The sequence below is a fragment of the Tachysurus vachellii genome, chromosome 25, assembly GCF_030014155.1.
Source record: "Tachysurus vachellii isolate PV-2020 chromosome 25, HZAU_Pvac_v1, whole genome shotgun sequence".
In the NCBI taxonomy this organism is placed as follows: Eukaryota; Metazoa; Chordata; class Actinopteri; order Siluriformes; family Bagridae; genus Tachysurus; species Tachysurus vachellii.
The window spans coordinates 5,364,094-5,382,372 of record NC_083484.1 but is presented as its reverse complement, the minus strand read 5'-3'; the positions used below and the strand labels follow the sequence as shown (position 1 = coordinate 5,382,372).

General features: G+C 38.4%; 2 protein-coding genes across 3 annotated transcripts; one reads left to right on the top strand and one right to left on the bottom strand.

Moving 5' to 3' along the window:
* The first annotated feature begins 450 nt into the window (after window positions 1-450).
* pabpn1 (poly(A) binding protein, nuclear 1) lies at window positions 451-9,616 on the top strand. 2 transcript variants are annotated; one of them, XM_060861306.1, is made up of 7 exons: window positions 451-935; window positions 2,965-3,073; window positions 4,010-4,077; window positions 4,449-4,555; window positions 4,768-4,855; window positions 5,185-5,336; window positions 9,053-9,616. In XM_060861306.1, the coding sequence occupies exons 1-7, from the start codon at window positions 801-803 to the stop codon at window positions 9,231-9,233; spliced, it is 840 nt and encodes a 279-aa protein (XP_060717289.1). In that variant the 5' UTR covers window positions 451-800; the 3' UTR covers window positions 9,234-9,616. The 2 variants fall into 2 exon arrangements, with proteins under 2 accessions (XP_060717289.1, XP_060717291.1); XM_060861308.1 differs by lacking the exon at window positions 9,053-9,616 and adding an exon at window positions 7,857-8,746 and having other exon boundaries at window positions 452-935.
* A 1,277-nt stretch (window positions 9,617-10,893) lies between these two features.
* Window positions 10,894-17,180, bottom strand: ngdn (neuroguidin, EIF4E binding protein). Its single transcript, XM_060861512.1, has 11 exons — window positions 17,101-17,180; window positions 15,570-15,629; window positions 15,095-15,166; window positions 14,882-15,019; window positions 14,352-14,436; window positions 14,176-14,228; window positions 13,937-14,066; window positions 12,161-12,335; window positions 11,521-11,668; window positions 11,049-11,112; window positions 10,894-10,967 (listed from the first exon to the last, which is right to left on the bottom strand). Exons 1-11 carry the CDS (start codon window positions 17,122-17,124, stop codon window positions 10,948-10,950), a joined length of 969 nt encoding a protein of 322 aa, XP_060717495.1. The 5' UTR covers window positions 17,125-17,180; the 3' UTR covers window positions 10,894-10,947.
* Between the last annotated feature and the right edge of the window lie 1,099 nt (window positions 17,181-18,279).

The window sequence follows — 18,279 nt, the reverse complement described above, 5'->3', positions numbered from 1 at the left end:
GTATACATTTTGTGTGTGTGTATATATATATATATACACAAAAATATATACAAAGTAAAAAATATATAAAGTTTTCACTTTGTATATATTTTTGTGTATATATTATGAAAATATTTTTTTTATTTTTTATTTTTTTGCTGAAATATAGAACACACTTTATAATGTATATAACACCGAGTTATCTGGAAATCGATCACATACATATTAACAAACTTTCGACAATTAACAAGCGCGTTGCATGTGATTGATTACGGTTTTTCACTTCCGACACCAACATGCATTGACTGACACAATTCCAGCCAACCACAAACGAGATTGTAAAGCCAAGTTCGACCACAGAACAGAAACGCTCAGAGTCTCCGCCAATAGGAGCGTTCGATATACAATGAAGGCGGATCTAAACCGTTGCAATTGACCTATAAGCGATTGAGTTTGAGCCTGCAGTGACCTAACGCCCCGCCCATGGCTTCCATTTCTGTTCAGGATCACACGGCGCAAAGCGAATAATACACATTAGGGTTTTTTTTCCCCCCTGAATAATATCGATGTAACTGATAATTATAACGAACACGAGTCCTTCCTGGTCACGGCACTAGAGGTAATTGAGTTAGTCTTGCGGTGAGCGAGTTGTCAGGTGAAAAGCTTTGAGCCTTGTGTAAAGGAGACGGGCCTCGTTATTCCTCTTTATTCCTCTTTTTAACTTTAGCGGCGTTTTTTTTTCCGCCGTTTTTTTTCACCTTCTGCCCCTCGCGCTCCACCAGCGGCGTGAGTAGCAGCACGAGGCACGCGCGCGCGCACGGATGGCGGAGTTCGGTAACGGACTGGCGGAGGAATCTCTGCTCGACTCAGACCCTGGTCATCCAGAGCTGGAAGATCCGGGTGTTGGTGACGAAGAACCCGGTTTAGATGAAGGAGAGGCCGCTATCGAAGACCCGGTGAGTTATTAACGTTATTATTAGCATTATTAGCTGCAAAGAGTCAGAATTACAGCACGAGATGTTGTACCAGGTGTTTAATAGTCACCATGTCTGGGTTTTATTTAACTCCTAATATACCGAAGTACGGTTTTATTCGGGTTTTCTGTGATAACGAGTTTTAAAATTCCGTTGGCGCGGTCCGCCATTGTGGCTCGCGCGGTGTCGCTGTGTTAGCATTAGCGCGTGGCGACGGCGGCCATGTTGGCGCAACATTTTAGCTTTTTTTTTTTTTTTGGTTTTCTGGTGGGGGGAGAAAAAATCCTTCGTCGCAAAAAAAAAAAAAAATGCGAGAGGGGGTTCATCACGTTAGAGGGTAGGACAGGCCGCCATTAACGCCGCTGCTGTCTGCAGAGAGGCGAGAAGCTCACGGTAAAACACGCCTCTTTTTATTATTAGCGAGAATAAAAATGACTGTCTTTGCTACTAGCTGGAATGCTAACAGCAGTAGCTTTGTTGCTTTGACGCTAGCGCGGGAGGCTAATGTTACATAGCCGGGATGCTGATTAAACGGTTTATGGCGATGTTTTCGATGCTGTTTGTGAGATTCGTATAAAAGAACATCTGCCGATTTGATGGATTGTGTTTTAAAAACAAGATTTTCGGTCATGTTCGTTCGGCTAGCTTTGTACTGTGCTAATTTGTTGCGCGTGCGTCAAAAATAAAACGTTCGTATTCGGGATCTATTTAAGTGTTTTGTTTTTTTTTTTCGTGTCCGAACGTGTGATTTATGGATGATGGTCAGGATCTGAGCGCTTACACACACACACACACACTGACATGCTGGTAACATGTTCACACTCTTCAACACGTACAGAGACGGTTGTGATTCGGAGTAGATGTGTGTGTGTGGATGTGTGTTTAATTCTATGATCATACATGGACGGGTTTGTGATGTGCAAGTGTGTTAGGACAGGGCATGGTGTGATCTGCCCTGCAATGCAGCACTGCCACAGGAGCATCACACTATAACCGTGTGTGTGTGTGTGAATGGCATCACGCTTTTCCCTGTGCATTAGTGCTACACACATGTAAGCTATGCCGCAAACCGCCTACTAGCGATTCAGATCAGTGTCAGAATGATCTCACCGCTGTTTAAACACCTCACTGCCTTATTTTATTATTGCAGTAAGTGGATTAAGGTGCAGGTTTTATACGTTAGGCATTAAATAATACACTCAGCACGATGGTGTACAGGTTCGGTTATAACCCAGATGGTTGCTCATGAGTAAGACTGTTTTATTTATCCGCAATAGATGATGCAACTACAGTTCTTGTGTTAGAGTGTGTTGATGATTGGTCGTGTGAAGGCTGTGCATACAAAGTGATACGTTCTGAATGGACCAATTAATCGGAACGTGACTAGTCTGATTGATTCATACACATTAGGGCAGCATAACATTATGACTACTACAATAATTGTGGTGTTTGAGCATCTTCACGGTCCTCGGTTCGACCCTGAGCATTTTTCTGTGCATGTCATCCCCCCCCAAAAAAACCATACCTGTAGGTGCAATGGTTGCTCTTTATTATCTCTAGATGTAAATGAGTGTATGAATGTGTGTGCATGCAGTGTGATCTGCCTTGGTTTATTCCTGCCCAATAATATGAAATAATTTTGCATGGTTTCTCATCCATAATTGTATAAAAATCTTTTTCCAATTTATTTTGTATACTTAACACACTTCACTGCAGACCTGACCTAATAATGATGCTCATTTTATAACAAAATTGCTCTTAAGGAACAATGGTTGTACAAAATCTGCTAGTTGAGTCACTTTATGAATGGAACAGATGTAACCTTGGAAGCACATTGTAGAGGGTTAATGCCATTTAATTTTGGACAATTTACAACATGTCGAAATTTACAAATAATGGAACCGTTGCAATATTCAAATTTGTATTAAATATTCATAAGTATACTAAGTATACTAATATTCATATTCTGAGTATACAAATGTTTTTGCTGTAATATTTATAATGTCTGCAGGAGCTGGAGGCCATTAAAGCCCGGGTGAGAGAGATGGAGGAGGAAGCAGAGAAACTGAAGGAGCTCCAGAACGAAGTGGAGAAACAGATGAACCTTAGTCCTCCTCCTGGTGAGTGTGTGTGTGTGAGAGAACGCTTCGCATTTGTGCACTGCTTTCGCATTTGAGCACTGCTTTCACATTGAACCGTGCTCAAGCAGGAACATGGGAACAACTGGGTCATACTGAATTTTCTTGTTCTTCCTGCAACCTAGATTCTTTTCAGGAACAGAACCAAAACACTGCCTTTATCTTGACTTGTGCTGATATTAACTCATCATGCCACATGATTATTTCTAGGATTATGATATCATGCAAGTTTAAGTAATTACTGTTTCCTTTTGGGTCTGTTTTTTAACTTGAGAAATGTTTTGGAAAATTAAAAAAAAACTGTTGCAAAGGTTTCTGTGCTTTGTTGCTCTAACTGGTCAATAAAATTGCAGGATTGTATTCTCTGATGAGAAAACATGGCACTGTAGTTTCTGAATACATGATGCTGTTACTGTTGATTTTACTAAATTAATCTGAAACATTTCATTTCTGTTTAAAATTTCTTACATAATGCAAGTTTAGGGCAATATATATTTTTATATATTCTATGAGTCTATGGTCTTTGCAATTTTAGCTATTTTAACACTTATATCCCAGATAGAGCTGCATGCTACCTGGGTAACTAAATGCAGCACGGTTACTTAAGTATATGATTATGGGTAATTTGCTAAGATGAGCCATATCCACAGATAAGACCCTATAACAGAGAAATATATATTTTGACCACGTTTAAAGGCACATTTTTTGAAATGCAATGAATTAAAAAGATAACCAACATAATCATTAAATGACATTTTAAGTCATTTAAAATTCTTCATTGCAATACAAGCTTAAGCAATATGTACTTGTACATGTGTATGTACTTTTAAAAATACTTTTTTATTTTTGCATTTTTACTTCATTATTACTATTAACTTTTTTGCTTTAATATGAAACCTCTTTTTTTGTTTATCATAGCTGGTCCTGTCATCATGTCCATTGAAGAGAAGATAGAAGCAGATGGACGATCAATTTATGTTGGAAATGTACGAGTTACTCTGTATACATTTGACTGGTTTTAAATAGCACTTCTGATTTGTTTTTTACTAGTAGTCACTGTGTGGATGATGGCCTTTAGTGGTAGATATCAGTAATTCAAACGCTTTAATTCTTAAAAGGTGTTTAATTATATCTAATAGTGTTATTGATGGGCATTAGTAGTATCTAATATCTAATTACATACAGAACTTGCTAATTCTGGAGTATTATGTTCTTTTTACAGTAGAGAAATGTTCTTGTTCACCATATATTGAAGAAAGTAATGACAATGTGACCTTTTGTTAATGTACATGAACAAAAGGTCATTAATGTTCATGAAATTTATTATATTGCGTCAATGTTTTTGTTTTGCTTACAGGTGGATTATGGAGCAACAGCAGAGGAGCTGGAAGCTCATTTTCATGGCTGTGGCTCTGTTAATAGAGTCACTATCCTGTGTGACAAATTCACAGGACACCCAAAAGGGTAATCAACAAAATCTTGAGTTAATCTGTCCCCAACTCTTCATTATGCTACAAGTCATTCTCTATCTTTTTTTTTTTTTTTAGTTCATTTTGTTCTGTTTGATCAATGACCTTTCTGCTTATACAGCTATGACGTCGCCTTAATTCTTTCACCCGTCTGGCCCAATTGTGCGTCTCCTGATTGTCCGTTTATTTATTTTCATTGTATTTCAGGTTTGCATATATTGAGTTTGCAGACAAGGAATCTGTTAGAACAGCGATGGCACTGGATGAGTCCTTATTCCGAGGAAGGCAGATAAAGGTATACGTGCTTTAACAGATTTTAGTATATTGGGGAAGAGATACCTTATCGACTAAAAATGCTGATTGGTAGGGAATGTTAGGAACAAACTTAAACAGCTTGTGGCCACCATGACTAAAAACAAAAAAAGAGAGTTCTGAACATGAGTAACACATTTACAGCTGTTACATTTACATTTTCATCTTTTAAGAAAACATAGGAAGTGTTCATAAACTAGAACTGTAAAAAAAGGGAGGATTTATTTGCAAAGTCATCTTCACAATTTAGCTTCGTCAGACTGTAATTTGTTTTCTGAACTGCATTCTTAGCAAATTGTGAACGATTTTCAGGTCGGGGCAAAGAGAACAAATCGACCCGGTATCAGCACCACAGACCGTGGGTTTCCTCGGGCTCGGTTCCGTTCACGTGGAGGAAGTTTCTCATCTCGGGCTCGGTATTACAGTGGATACACACCACCCAGAGGAAGAGGACGGGCCTTCAGGTGAACAGAAGACACCCCAGTCTTGCATACATTTGTGCACACACTACTGAGTGGACATGTTAGATTATTGAGAGTGATGCAGCGTTTACATTTATCCAAATAAAATTTCTCATCAGAAAAATGCTGCGCATCTGCATATACTCACAAAAGAGATGCAAGAGTAGAAATATTTTGTCCCTAAAACCATGCATAATCATGGTATACTGCAAAATAGAAAGGCTGTACTCACGTAAGAGACAATGGCCAAGTCTTAGAACAGACGGCATAAGTAGCACATACGAATGATTTTTAGTTAAAGATCTTAACTTATCATCTCTTAAATGCTTAATGAACATTAGGTTATTTTCATTAAAGTATCTGCCACACCCTTAGTGCTTGCACTTAAGGCTAGTGAATGGGATGGTGAATAATTATAAATATATAATGGTGTAATAAACCTTGTTTAAACCTTGTTTGAGGAAAAATAAGGACCTGTAGAAGGCTGGTGTGACCATGCTGCCTTTTAAACGAGGCAGACTTATCAGGAATGTAATGCTGCGTTCAACAGCCTTTTTTGTATTCGGATGCAGGGAAGAAATCAGACTTGTCCACAAGATATAATCCAACCAATCACTGACTCGTAGTGGGTAGTCGCCATATTATTGATCTGCAAGATGATTTTGTACGTCTATATTTCCACTTCCAGAATAGAGGTTTCATTCCTGCAGCCTGATATTGATTTTAAATATTTAATTAATTGTGTATACTGTGACCTGTGCTTTAATATAAAAGCACAATGGGGAGGGGGTTGTGTGTGTGTGTGTGTGTGAGAGAGAGAGACTAAGCTGTGTTTGTATCTTTGAATGTTCTTGCATGTTTGTGTGTCTCAAGTGCTTTTGTGGAGACACTGCATGTCACCTGCGTACATGTTTGTGCTTGTGATTTTGTTTCCATCCAACTGTTTTGCAAACACACAAAAAATTACGGTTAAGTGTTTACACTCATCTGAGATGGAAAAATCGGGTATGGAATGTGATCGAGGCTGGAATAGACTGTTCTTGTCGTAACACAAAGATCGTCTAAGGGATGTCTTGGACAGATTTTGCGGGCGGTTCATGTTCTGTTCACACAAAAAAATGCAGTGATATGCAGTATAGTATTAATAGCTTCATGAGATGAAATATAGACCCTTTTGCATTGTGATTTCACCCTGTGTGTCATAGCAGAAGATGCAGAGCCATTATGTGTCTAAAACCACAGCTGCAGATTAAATAATCACCCTTACTGTTCATAGCTACCTAATAGGCCGGTTATTACAGTTTTTTTTACTAACAGAAGCTGCGTTCAAGATGACACAAGATTCATAAACAAGGAGTGATCATTTCAGCCCTGGCAGATAACACGCCTGGACTGTCACTTTCTTTCATATGCCCATCAGACAGGCTTCAAGTAAAGGCTTCAGGCTTTTTTTTTTTTGTTTGTTTGTTTTTTTTTCTTCCCTGCTGAATTATGTATATGAACCAAGGATGTGGTGTGACTGTTTGTATTAACTGTTAAGTGCACTATGGGATGCAGTGTAGTTCAAAAGCTAGTCCTTTTTATACCCTCTATTAAAGGACATGAACACGGTACAAAATTACATTATTTAAACAACTGAAAACAAATACTAGCTTTAGTATCATGTCACATCATGGGTAAGATGAAACATCAGCCAAAAGTTTCTGCCTCTTTGTCAAAAGCGCTATTGGGGAAAGGATAAGGAGTGGCCTTGTGGAGTATATTGAGATGTGTTATTAGCTTAAACCAGGCGGTTAATTTTATAGCTGAATTTATTTATTTATTTATTTATTTATTTTTTGTGCTCTAGCTTGACAAGGCTAATGGTACATAGTGTCGTTATCGAACAGTACTATATAACAGCATGCTGGTTGGGATGCAATCCCTAACGGGAAGTGTAAAAGCTGTATTATGCAGGGATTGGAGATAGTGTTGAATGGATGATGAGGTAGTGGGGGCGTGTTCTGGTCTTTTCATTGCTGTATGATTGGCTGTTGCTCTTTCGATGTCATTTTGTCACCCCTGTTGGGAATATTGCTGTAAATACAATAGTTGCGTTTTATTTTTGATCATTTTGTAAAACATCTGGATGGAAACATTGTGTGTGTCCATCATCTCTCCCCTACAGTGACCAAAGGAGCCCTAACAGAGAGAGATAAAGAGGGAGAGAGGATGTCTTCACTCCCCCCAAGCCCCCCACCCCCAGATTTAACACTTGAATGCATTTGCATTTGTAGTACTAGATGAAGCTGAATGCTTCATATAACTTAAAATAAAAAAAAAGAAAGAAGGAAAAATAGATAATGCAGATGACATGGTATACATTTTAACTGAACATTCTGTATACCTGAAAAGTATTTGTATAAAAAGAATGACGTACCTGTATCTCAAAATATTAAGCCCCTTTTTGTACGCATAACAAATTTGGTGTCCTCCATCTTCAACCAAAAAAACTCACCCTCTTTTTCTCTCTCTTTTTTTCAGGGGCCGAGGGCGATCAACATCGTGGTATTCCCCTTACTAATAACTCCCCACTGTCATTTCCCCTTTTTACTGTCATCCCTCTTTTCCCTGTTTAAAAAAAAGAAAAGAAAATAACCCCTCTCAATAAAAGAAGAAAAAAAAGAAGAAAAAAAGACAAAAAAAAAAAAAAAAAAAAAACACAGAGGGAGAATATAGAAAAGAAAAGAGCATCTCCCGGACAGACTGACTGACTGACTGGTGTGTGTGAGCGTGCGTGTTGCAGTCACCCCGGTAAGGTCTCGAGATTTTGGGGAGGTTCTTGGTTGGCATTTGTGAAATGTTTAGAGAAGATGGTGTGATCTCAGGCTGCAGATGTGTCTCCTTTGGTCTGGCTGTGAGTTCCTCACACAACACAAGGAGCAAACTGTTTTTCCCTCCTTTTCTTCTATTGTACCTTGAAGATGTGTGGAAAATTCCCCAAACGTGATGATGCCTGTATGTTTAAATAGATATCCGAGGTTCTCAGATTTTTTTTATTTTTTATTTTTGAACTGTTAACGTTCACCCATCCTTGTTTTATTTCTGGTTTGTTTCTCTTGCTCACCTGCATTCTTTCTCTTTCTATCACAGCTTGCAGTTCAGTTCAGGGTGTTTCTATTGTTTTTGTTTTCATAGTGTTCAGCTTTGAGACATGCCAAGTTCTTTTCCCCCTGACTTATTTCTCAACCATTCTTTGCATTTTCATGTTTCTTCTCTGTTGACTCATGGTATTTGGCTCTTTAGACATTTAATTCAGGCACCGAAGATTGTTTTTTTGTTTGTGTTTTTTTTTTTTTTTTAACCTTCTGATTCCTTTATCTACCAGCTTTACCTCCTGTTTCAATCTCTATCCACTTCCTTCCTTTCAGCATCCCTCTGTCTTTACTAGACTGTGCCCACTAATGGCTCAAAGGCATTGAATGAAATTAAGACTAATTTTCCATTTCAGCTTTCTGATTTCTTTCCCAAACCAACCTTACTACCACTTCATTTAGTTTCTCTTTATACTTATGCGCTCTACCACTTCCGATCACAAACACACATTTCAGCTAACAATCCCCAAGCCTCACCTTTTCTGTTCCTTTTCTGAACCGTCCATGTCTGGTTCTTTCTCTCCTCCTTTTTCTTTCTTTCCCTCTCTCTCTCTCTGTGTACTAGACCACTTCTTGTCGTTTCAGGTTTCAGGACCAGTGGAGGCTGAGTACTCCTCCTCCCCCTGTGGCTGCAGCGCCCCCTACAGTCTCACCATCGTCTCTTTCTCTCTCTGCTCCCTCTATCCCTCTATCCACACTCATGTGGGGGGGCGGGGGTGGGGCACAGGGTGATCCCCGGCCTATTTACTACAACAACAAACGCTGAACACACATTCTCACACACACACACACTCGCGTGCACACACCACCACCATCACATATTTATATAGTGAGAGCAGCTGGTTAAAATGGGAGAGAATGAGAGACGTTGAGGACAAGAGCAAGTTAAAGGGGAGGGATGCGTTTCTAGGGCCCTAGAGGACTGATCCTGGGAATTTAAGGTTATTTAAGAAGGACAGGTACAAAGCTTTTATTTGTTGGGAGGGGGGTTGTGGAGGTTTTTTTTTTAATTTGGGTGTTTTTTTTTTTTTGTTTTTTTTTCTCGCTTTGAGACAGGGAAGTGGGTTTGGGTGGGGGGGGAGTTTGGCTTTTTTATTTTTTAACCCATGAGTCTGTAATTAGGAAAAAAAAAATAAAAGATTGTAAAAATGAAATGTCGTTTGTCTTACTCCCTTACTAATCCTGCTGCCTCTACTTGCACTAACAAAAGTAATTTCAACGATCGTTAATGATGTCTGCTGAAGTCCTTATAGTGCAGACTGTTTTAATTCTAGTTCTGTGATCTGCAGAGCTTCAAAGAAGAAATGCTAAAACCATCCAAATCTTCAGTGGAACCACATGGAATGAAATTTTTTTTAGTAGAAAGAACTTAATCAAAACCAGATGTAGTAAGCGACAACATACTGTGTTCTGACACCTTTCTATAAAAGCTATTAACATTTTCATCAACTGCAGCTCTTCTATGTGCTTGGACCAGATGGACTAGCCTTTTTTTCCCCACATGCATCAATGAGCCTTGGGCCCCGATTTGCTGGAACATGCCACAAAACCCCCTTTTTTTGGGATGATGTCACAATTTAGTCTTTGTCAAAGGCACCTCTTACCCCTATTCCACCAAGAAGAACAGGGTGCTGGTTCAAAGTTGGTTCCACAGGCGATCCTTCTAAGAACCGGTTTGCCTTTCCATGGGCTAGAGAGCAATCACAGAGCCAAGTCTTGCCTAACTATATTTGTCTCATCTTCCGGAGCAACATTAGCGCAGCAGCGGCAAACAACAATGGTGGATGTTGCTTTACTGTTAATGCTCATGGCTTTGTGAACCTACGTGCAGCTCCATGTAATTTGTATAAACGGAGGTTGTAATCGAGAAAGTACATAACATTAATTATTAACACAGAAAAACTAGCCTTAGCATGTAGCTACCTACTATCATATTGTGGTAAAGTAAAAGTATTAAACATTAGTATAGTTAAGGTACATTATCAAATGCGCTAACGGGAGCCCCGCCCACAGCCCCTGACACAAGCGGTTCTTAAGTCTAGACCAGCAACGTTTTGGTGCTACTTAAGAACCACTTTTCCTGGTTCAGAGCCAGTGCTTATGCTGTCAAAAGAAAGAACTGGTTCTAAATTAGGCTCTGGCTCCGAACCAGTACTCAAACTGCCTCGGTGGAAAAGGGGCATCTGTTACTTACACTTACCCATTTTTCCTGTTTTCAACACCTCAGTTTTGACAACTGACTTCACTTGCTGCCTAATACATCCCAGCCCTTGATCGGTCCCACTGATCATATTCACTTTCCCTTGTCTGGTTTTAATCTTATGGTTGTTTGGTGAATATTTGAGATAAAGGAGAAGTTAATTTAATGCATTTTTTCCCAACCTCTAAATAGTTCATTCAAAATAATTATTGACAAAAGTAGAAAAAGGGGTTGACTTTAATTTTATTATTTTAATTCTGTATACAGATGTAGAATACCTCTACTTGCGTTTCTTGAACACTAAAAGAAAAAGGACAAAAAAAAATAAGTTAATATTTGAATACAACTCAATAGCAATATCTAGGAAAGAATCAGACTTACTCTTCTTTTTGTTTTTCTTCTTTAGCAGTTTCTTCTTTTTTTTGGGTCTGGGATTATCCAAATCCTAAAATGAAACATTTAAATTAGATCAATTTTTTTTTTTACTAGATCTAATGTCTAGTTGGTGTTTCTCTAGGCTCTGCCCTAAACATTAGAACACAAAATTCTTGTGCAAATGAATTCAGAGCTTCATCTGTTCTTCCTAGTGCTGTGTATAGTTGGTCCGCATAGCTTCATCTGGACACTACTGGACACTTTGACTCTAAGACTACAAGCGCATTTCCTTTTTGGAAATAATGCAGCCTGAAATGTCTAATAAAACACTTCTATAGTAAACATTCTGCTTCTCTACAAGAATTGTGCATTTCCTCCACAATTCCAATAATATCTACGTATATCTGTCTTCACACATCCATCAATCTCCCTGCTTTCCTGACCAATTAATCATGATTTATCAGTCCGTCTCACTCACCGGTGCCTCTCCGCCTGTCAGTGCTGTGATGTCACCGAAGTGTGTGATGCTCTTCAGCTGTGAGGACATTCCCATCATGCGTCTCTTCTTAGCCTTCTGATCTCGTGACATACTTAGACGTACCATCATGGACTCCTCATAGTTTTTCCTGAGGTACAGTTAAACACAAAGTATTCAAAGATGATGAGTTTGTTCATCTGAAGTCTGAAAAGCTGAAGTTTTGCCTTAAAAAATATGAAACGGGCCCATAAAAAATTGACGTATGCTACAGTTTACAAATAACTTTATTGATGATGATAAAGTGATTAAATACACTGCTGTCAACACTCAAAGATTTACGCTGCAGACTACACAAATACTGGAACCATTGGACAACTCATTTGCAAAAAGATTACACTGAAAATGTTACGTTTTCATTTTCAGTGCGTTATTACAGAACTAGAAGCCTACAAATCCACCATCCAGCTGTTTTTGTGGTTGGCCCTGCCAGCAAGCAGTTCCTGACTAGAACACTTACATGTCAGAAATAGTTTATAATAAACATAAATGCACAAACTCAGACATAGAGCAAACAATCCTACTGATCTAAGTTAATGAATAAGCTTGTCCAGACTACATTGCTCCATAAATCAGTCCTCACCTGTGCTGTTCTTCTCGAATGTCTCGCTCTGTCTGGAAGTCTTGGCGCTCGCGGATTTCTTCTGGTGCGTCGCTGTACTGCTGCCGGAGCTCCCCGATCACTGAACTGCGGAACGCCAACTTCCTGCGTTTATCAACCAGCTCCTTCTGCCTATCAGCCTCCGTCAAATCACCATCTGTGTAAAGAAACGTGAAAGAAAATATATATGTAAACCATTCGGTATAGATCAAACAAAATCAAATACAAAATTAAACGTTGTTACGGATCACTGTGTAAAATAGGAATGGTGCAGCCCAAAATACTCAACATGGGAGGCTGGATTACACAAGCCCCGCCCCTTCAGGACACAGTTAATCATCTTGTTGCTCTTACAGCGACGAGTGAAACATGGTGTTGGCTGCGTTAGTTATTAAGAACCACACGTTACGTGCAGTTTTTCTGTCAGGTTTTAGCAGCTAACCGTCTATAGACACATCCCAAATCACATTATGCATATTCTATGACATTTTGTAGTATGAATAGTGTGTATATAAATAGACGCATAATGTGTCAATACTCGCAGCTTTGTTTATCTTGTAATATCTGTTCTACTTATGTCCTCTATATGATGACTAAATATTAAACGGATTTTTAGAGCTGGGAGTCGGAATAGGGGCTTGCTCCATCCGCTCCACTTCCAGGCTTGGTAGTCTATATTTTCATACTTCATAGTTAATATAACATATTCACCATGTTTGTTTTTTATTTATTTTTTTTTTTTGACATAGTTTCTTTTTTTTCTTGTCGGACATTCACTGTGGACAGCAAAGAAATACTTTCATTGTACTGGGAAACTTGTATATGACAAACGCTTTAAATCTTGTTTACGTTGCAGAAGAGAGACGGGGCTAACAGGCGCTGACACCATATGAGGAAAAAAGACTTCAGGATGGCTGACGACACTCCAGTGGTCAAGCTATCTTGCAAATGTCTTTTAAATTAGCCAACACAACAAACATTGTTTCTCAACATAACAAAAAACACAAAAACGACTGTAGCTAACATCGTATCGTTACACGCGCTTGACATTTACAGGGTTTCCCGCAGCACTTTGCAGTTCGGGCGGCCCGCCTAAGCTGGGAAACCCTACCGCCTTAACTGGGTCGTCCAAAAAAAATAAAAATTCTGCTGCACAAAAGGCCGTCAAGTGCATCTCGGAGAATAGCGCGGACGCGCTTCACACCGCGAGCGGGCACGCGCACCACACGGCCGAAATGAGAGAAAGACGTGGTCCGTCACTGTCTGGAGGATAACTAGCCAGTTGATAAAACGCGTGTCCGTGAGAACTGTAAGTGGACTTATGTTTTGGGTTTATTTAAGCCTGTTTTTGTATTAGTCTATAGTTCTTGCAAATTTAAAGTAAGTTAGCTGGTGATTTTGTTGTTTGAGTTGTTCACCTGCTACCTAGGATGCACGTGCCTGTTTTTACTAATTGTTAAATGTAGTACAGAGTCTGTGGTCTATCTCACAAATGTTCGTTTTGAGACGATACGGCTCTTCTAAATTCTGTACAGTAGACAATAAATTACATGTAAGCGAATAGTGTGGGATGGAGCTTCTGTTTAAAATGTCATCGTCGCATACATTGCTCCGAGTGCAGTCAGTGGACAGCGGTCTTTACTAGATGGATGCTGATCCGTGTTTTCTAGCCGTTCTGTGATGATCGGTTAACATGTGACCAAACACTTCCTGTCGTGTTCTACCACTTTCATTATTTAATGAAATTAAAATATTTACCATAATGCATTGGTGCGATCTTTGGTGGGACATATTTCCTGGGTTTGGGGGCCGGCTTTTTCCCAGGTTCTTTTTTACTTCCCTTATCATTATCGTCGTCGTCGTCGTCAGACTCCGCAAACTGATCAAGCTGTGGAAAAAAAAAAACAGTTAACGCATATCAACATATCACCTTCCTTCTTAATATAGATTAAAGCTAATATCACAGATTCAGAGATAAATGAGCTGAAGAGCTTTACCTTGCTGACCAGATTCTCAGGATTCGGACGGAAGTGTAAAGGATCGTTCTCGGCTGTGACACAAGAAAAGTGTTAGCAAGCATCTAGTCATGTTTGTTCTAACCATATACTGTATACTGACTCTAACGGTGTGATCATATACAAACGGGTTTCTAACTTTTAATAGATTATCTTACCCAGACTGCCTGTTACAGCAGTGCGCACTAATTTATCAATCTGATATTTCAGCTTTTGATCGATGGGACGCATCTTCTCGAGAACCTACAGCACAAAGAAAGGAAATCATACATTTTATTTTTTGGTGAAATAAAAATTGGTGTTAAATATTACATGTGTTTATCATGAAGCCTTTATTTGCCACATATACATTACAGTGAAATTATTTTCTTCACATATCCAAGCAGACAGGCTTAAGGGCCTCGGTTAAGGGCCCAACAGTGGCGGCTTGGTTGTACCCCAAACCTTCCGATTAACAACTCAAACAAAGCCTTTTTCTTATAATCGTACTTGAAAAAATGTTTTCTTCCTAAAACAATACTCATTCAACCATCACTATTATGATTTAGTTTTATTTATATTCACTTCAAAAATAGAAACTTGATGGAATAAACAACCTAAATAATGACAACATTAACCTGCTTCAAACATAAAGAAATAAACTAATTATTATCAGTTTTATATTGTACTGTATTTATGTTAATCTGACCGTTCTTATGGTGACCAGCCTGTGGATGGCGCCGTTGTCCTTCAAACTTTGACCATCTGCTTTAACACTCATCACGTGTGCAACATCCTGCAGGTAAAATAACAGCAAGTGGTATCGCAGGTCCAAAAAGGACAAACCCTGCAAATAAGAAACCTTATTAGAGTGACCATTCAAGGGTTTTGTGTGTTACAAAATGCAGGGTTTAACTATTACCTTTGAAGTGGGGTATGTTTTATTCTGGATTTTCTTTATCAAGTCTCGGATGTGGCTTGTAACAAACGCAACCTGAAATTACAAGAAGAAAAATGTTTCCGTTTTGTTCCTCAGTATATACTATAAACCTCACTGAGCATTACAGGTACTCGGTATATTATTTCACTGAGATATTTGATTTCTGGAGCAAACATTTTGAGCGTGTACAATAATGCACAGATACAATACAATCGCTGCACTTCTTCACAACCCTTAATTTTTTTTCCCTGAATTTGTCTTTATACCAATAATTAATTCCAGAAACCTCAGGAGACAGCTAGATATCTAGATAAACAGTCTTAAGTTACGACCCAAGACTCACGAGAAGTTAACAAATGCCTAATTTTTGCTTGGTGAAATCAGGACAAACACGAAAATAGTCAATAAAAATAAAACAAGTAAACAATCAGATTGAGAAACCACTTAGAATCCAAACCTGTTGTGTGAGCGTGTTTAGTAGCTGCACTGCTTTAGGTAGATCCTCCTCAATCACCTCCTGGGAAAGGAGATCAAAAGTAAATAGTAAATATGACAGCTAAATATAAATACTGAAAAAGAATATCGCACAAAATGTCAGTCGACAGAAAATGTTACATATTGAATGTTTAATCACTGCTGACTTTTCTTTTCAAGACTTAAGGTGCGGATGAGACCTTGGTGTTAATGTGAGATAAACCTTGTGTTACAGTATTAGTCAGGAACAGGGAGTGACAGAGGAATAGAGAAACGCAGGGAAATGGAAAGCAAATAAAAATGCATCAATATATAATGTTAAAAAAAATCTACAGAAACTAGAATTCCTGTTCAGCCATTTCCATATTCAGTTCATCTGTTAATATAAAACATAAATTAAAGTACAAGCAATGGGCGAATTGTCTCAAACAACTCTTTCAAGAGAATCAGGTGAATCATTTATCGAGTATGAATTGGTTCATTTCCACTGCTGAATTTTCTTTTCGAAAGGCAGAATTTGTTGATTAATTGTCTATAAGATCACCTCTGACTGTATGATGACAAGTTCTATATTCACAGCTTCATTCTTAAATATAAACCTTTCTATACTCTAAGCCAATAATAAGACAAGATAAAATATGATAAAATATGATAAGATAAACCTTTATTCGTCCCACAATGGGGAAATTTGCTCTTACAGCAGCAAAGAAATATATATATATATGTATAAGACATAATATAATATACAGTATATACACAACACAATGTATAAATACAAAGAAGAAGAGGCCAAGAGTAAGTAGTTACACAAACCAGATTAAAATGTGTTTTTGTCATTCAGCAAAGGAAATGGTTTAATGATTAATGTGGTGATGTTTTCTCTAAATAAACGTTTATGAACATTTATGGTCGAAGTGTCGTGTTAACCCTTTGTAATAATCAGTACGTTTTTTCCATGAGAATGTCTACAGGACAGTTGTGGAAACATAAGGTGCATTTGTTATTGTACAATAATCTATTTTGGACTCCTCCTCTTTCGCACAGTGATTTTGGGCAAATGTGTCCACTGATGCATGCTACTGTTTATTCACCCAAAAGTCTGGGGACCTCTGAAAAACACTCGGATACATAGGACTACATGGAAACACTCGTTTCGCTCTTATTTAATCGTGACCTCTCGGATCCTTCACATTACTGCTTTCTTTTACTTTTCATTAGATCATAACGGTTTTATAAATTCACCTAGATGCACAGTTTCAGCTCGATTATCAGTTGAACTCTGCACATTTCGTTGCTAATCAGTAAGTTTGCTAATCAGTTTGCTAGCTTGCTAAACTAGCTATAGCCTATTCATTGACGGATTTGGACAGGATTCTATTATGCTAAAGAGTAACTCTAATGATCTATTTACTGTATAAAATACAGTTATGTATAACAGCACTTAACGACGCTTCTAGCCTGTAATTATTTATAACATTATAATTATTATTATTTACAGAGGAAGCACAACTCACGTTGTGTACGCCGAGCGCCGCCATCTTGAACTACGGCAAGAAAATTGGGACACACGTTTCTTTTAAAGTGATTTTACTACGCGCGATAACTGGCTACGTCTACAGGAACTAAATACGAGTTTTGTTTGAGTAGCGAAAATAGAAACGCATGTTGTTATACGTAACGTATTATTCATCATATCTGCAGCTTAATTACCTCTTTAATGTACAGTAATACTTTAATACAGTTTTTACTGTATTTCTATTCAGTCTTTTGTATTTCCAAACACGCAGTTTTGTGCGTGTTACTGCTGTTTTTTTTATATGTTAATACGTTTAAGCCTTAAACTTTAAGGACTTGTAGTAGCTGTAGTTCTGGCAGTAGCCACTAGGGGGGGTTAAACCCCACATTATCACAGAAGAGCCCTGAGGATTAGAGACAAGTGACAGATGGAGAATAAGGGATGAAAGAAAAGGATAAAGACTTAAGGTGCGGATGAGACCATGGTGTTAATGTGAGATAAACCCTGTGTTACAGTATTAGTCAGGAACAGGGAGTGACAGAGGCTAATAGAGAAACGCAGGGAAATGGAAAGCAAATAAAAATGCATCCAATATATAAAAAAAAAAATCTACAGAAACTAGAATTCCTGTTCAGCCATTTCCATATTCAGCTCATCTGAGAATTTCTATTTATATAAAACATAAAGTATAAGCAATGGGAGATTCACGAATGAGCCGTTTGTCTCAAACGACTCTTTCAAGTGAATCAGGTGAATCATTTATCGAGTATGAATTGTTTCATTTTCATAATCAGATACACATTTTCCACAGTCTTGTCTTTGGGTTTGGCTTAAGTGTGTCGACTCTTCAATGAATCACATGATTCTGAAGCACAGCCCTTTTATATAATTATTGGTGTAGAAAACTGGCCCCAGGTCAGCAGACCTATAATATAGGGGATGTGGTAGCTCAGTGGTTAAGGCGTTTAACTACTGATCGGAAGGTCATTGGTTCAAATCCCAGGTCCACCAGGTTGCCACTGCAGGGCCCCTGAGCAAGGCCCTTAATCCTCAATTGCTCAGGTGTATAAACTGAAAAATGTAAGTCACTCTGGATAAGAGTGTCTGCTAAATGCTGTAAATGTAATATTCCATCATTGGTCCAATACCATTTTGTCCACTGGGACAATGTTGGGCC